Below are 1970 nucleotides of genomic sequence, written 5' to 3' on the forward strand. Positions count from 1 at the left end.
ATAAACTGTTTGCTCTTTTTTATCTAAAATTTTATACCCCAAAAAACGTTTTGCTACAGATTTCTGACAGACGAACGATTGTAACATTTATTTGAAACATAAGCAATTAGTTTAAATATTTAGTTATAAAAACGTTTTGCTAATAGTTATCAAACATTATTAGTGCTAAAATATTAAAGCGGGGGAGTATAGGGAAAGCCCGGCGTTTGAAAGAAACAAAAAGAGCAGCCAGTAATTTTTTAACACCCGACTTCGATCCAATATAAGGCTATAAGATGACAACGAAATGCTTTTAATTTAGACATCTTACCCGTCTTTTGAAACGTAAAGCAATGAATACTTATCGGTTTTTTTCTTACCATTTTGTGCGTATACAATGATCGTGGAATAGACATAAAACAGCTATTTCTGATAGTAAAGTAGCGATAGTATTTAATATAGCTCTCGGCTACTATTAAAAGAAGAACGCGAAAAAGAAAAATAGAATAATTCGAATTTTGCACCTACATACAAAAAGTCGCTTTCCGACAGGTACGCGATTGAATCCAAAATGCATATTGAAAGGTGGTGATGGACGTCAAATTTTTTTATCTCTCACTCACTTTATTGTTCCACAACAAACACAAAAAATCATAAATAACCGAATTAAATAACGTGCATGTTAGTATCAAAAGTGAATGTAAGTACAAGGTAAACCAATCATCTTGTAACAGATATCCAATTATTTTTGTTAGATCCAGAAAACCATGGCCATTTAATTAGTCAATGATTGAGAATGTCAAACATTCAATTGCCATCCGAAGAAGGTGAGCTCTTTTTTTATCTTAAAAATGTATATATATTAAGATGTACATAATCAGAACAATCTACGGCCTCGCCAATTGAGGAGAGACCAATGGCTGTGCCAAGAAAAAGAATGGCAAAAGAAAACCAAGAGGGTAGCTCTTCTAGCAAAAAAAAATCGTACGCCACAAACCCATACGTTGATGACAAGGCGTCGTGTCCAGATGACACTCCAGAATCCAATAGAACCAGTGTGGTTGCACCAGTAGAGGTGCCTACCACCTCCTCAAAGGAGGCCGATGCTATTATCACGCCAACTACCGCAATTCGACAAAATATGTCGATTTTAAGCTCTCAACTGCGACTCAAGGCAATCAGACTATTAAAAATACCTACTATGACAGCAACTACCGAGCAAGAAGATATAGACAATTTTCTGAAAGGCATCTTCTTTTACGTTAATGCCGGTCAAACATACGATGTGTTGGGAAAGTGCATCCAATACGTCGGATTCTATCACTTTTTCGGCTTCTTGGAAGAATCCAAATTACAAGGCAAAGGATTACATAAGAAGCACATGCAAGCAATCAAAGGTAAAACATTCATGGCCTATTGCATACTTTAAAGATTTAAACTTCTTTCAATAGACGGTCAATCCAGTAAATACCAGACCAGACTTTTAAAAGCTGCCGGTAAAAGACACAATGTCTTACTTAAGGACTTTAAGTACGGCGCTCTTGCCATTGTAATTCCTAACTCCGTTGCAGCCTTTGAGCGATGGAGCTGGGAAAAATTCCCAAAATTCATTAGTGTGATTAAGCAGGATAAAGCCTTAACAAAGGAATTACAAGATCTTCAGCTTCACTCCTCTTTCTTAGACAAAACTGGAGAATTAAATTACGTATATTATAAAGACAGCGGCTAAATTCGTTCCAATCATATTCAAAATAATAAAGAAGTTCATTTTTGCTACTTGGCTTTAATTCAAGGTCGTAGTGTTTCATTGATCCTAATTGTGACACAATAAAATATCAATACGAAAGACTTTTTTTTTCATCCTCTCTTATCATTAACAAGAGCCACGGCTCTTTGCAAGGTAATTGACAAGATAATGGTAGTAATGTAGTGTGAAAGACTAAGGCGGTGCGTCGGTCCATGAGAGTGCCAGGTCCTATGAGAAGGAACCA

At 36.0% G+C, this 1970-nt stretch overlaps 1 protein-coding gene across 1 annotated transcript; it reads left to right on the forward strand.

The window, feature by feature from the left end:
* Positions 1-775: 775 nt before the first annotated feature.
* Positions 776-1708, forward strand: EV154DRAFT_488735 (uncharacterized protein; the record flags this gene model as incomplete). Its single annotated transcript, XM_051599178.1, has 3 exons — positions 776-806; positions 861-1376; positions 1431-1708. The coding sequence occupies 3 exons, from the start codon at positions 776-778 to the stop codon at positions 1706-1708; spliced, it is 825 nt and encodes a 274-aa protein (XP_051450205.1).
* Positions 1709-1970: the final 262 nt, after the last annotated feature.

Source organism: Mucor mucedo (genome assembly GCF_025094135.1).
Source record: "Mucor mucedo strain NRRL 3635 chromosome Unknown EV154scaffold_279, whole genome shotgun sequence".
NCBI classification, from domain to species: Eukaryota; Fungi; Mucoromycota; class Mucoromycetes; order Mucorales; family Mucoraceae; genus Mucor; species Mucor mucedo.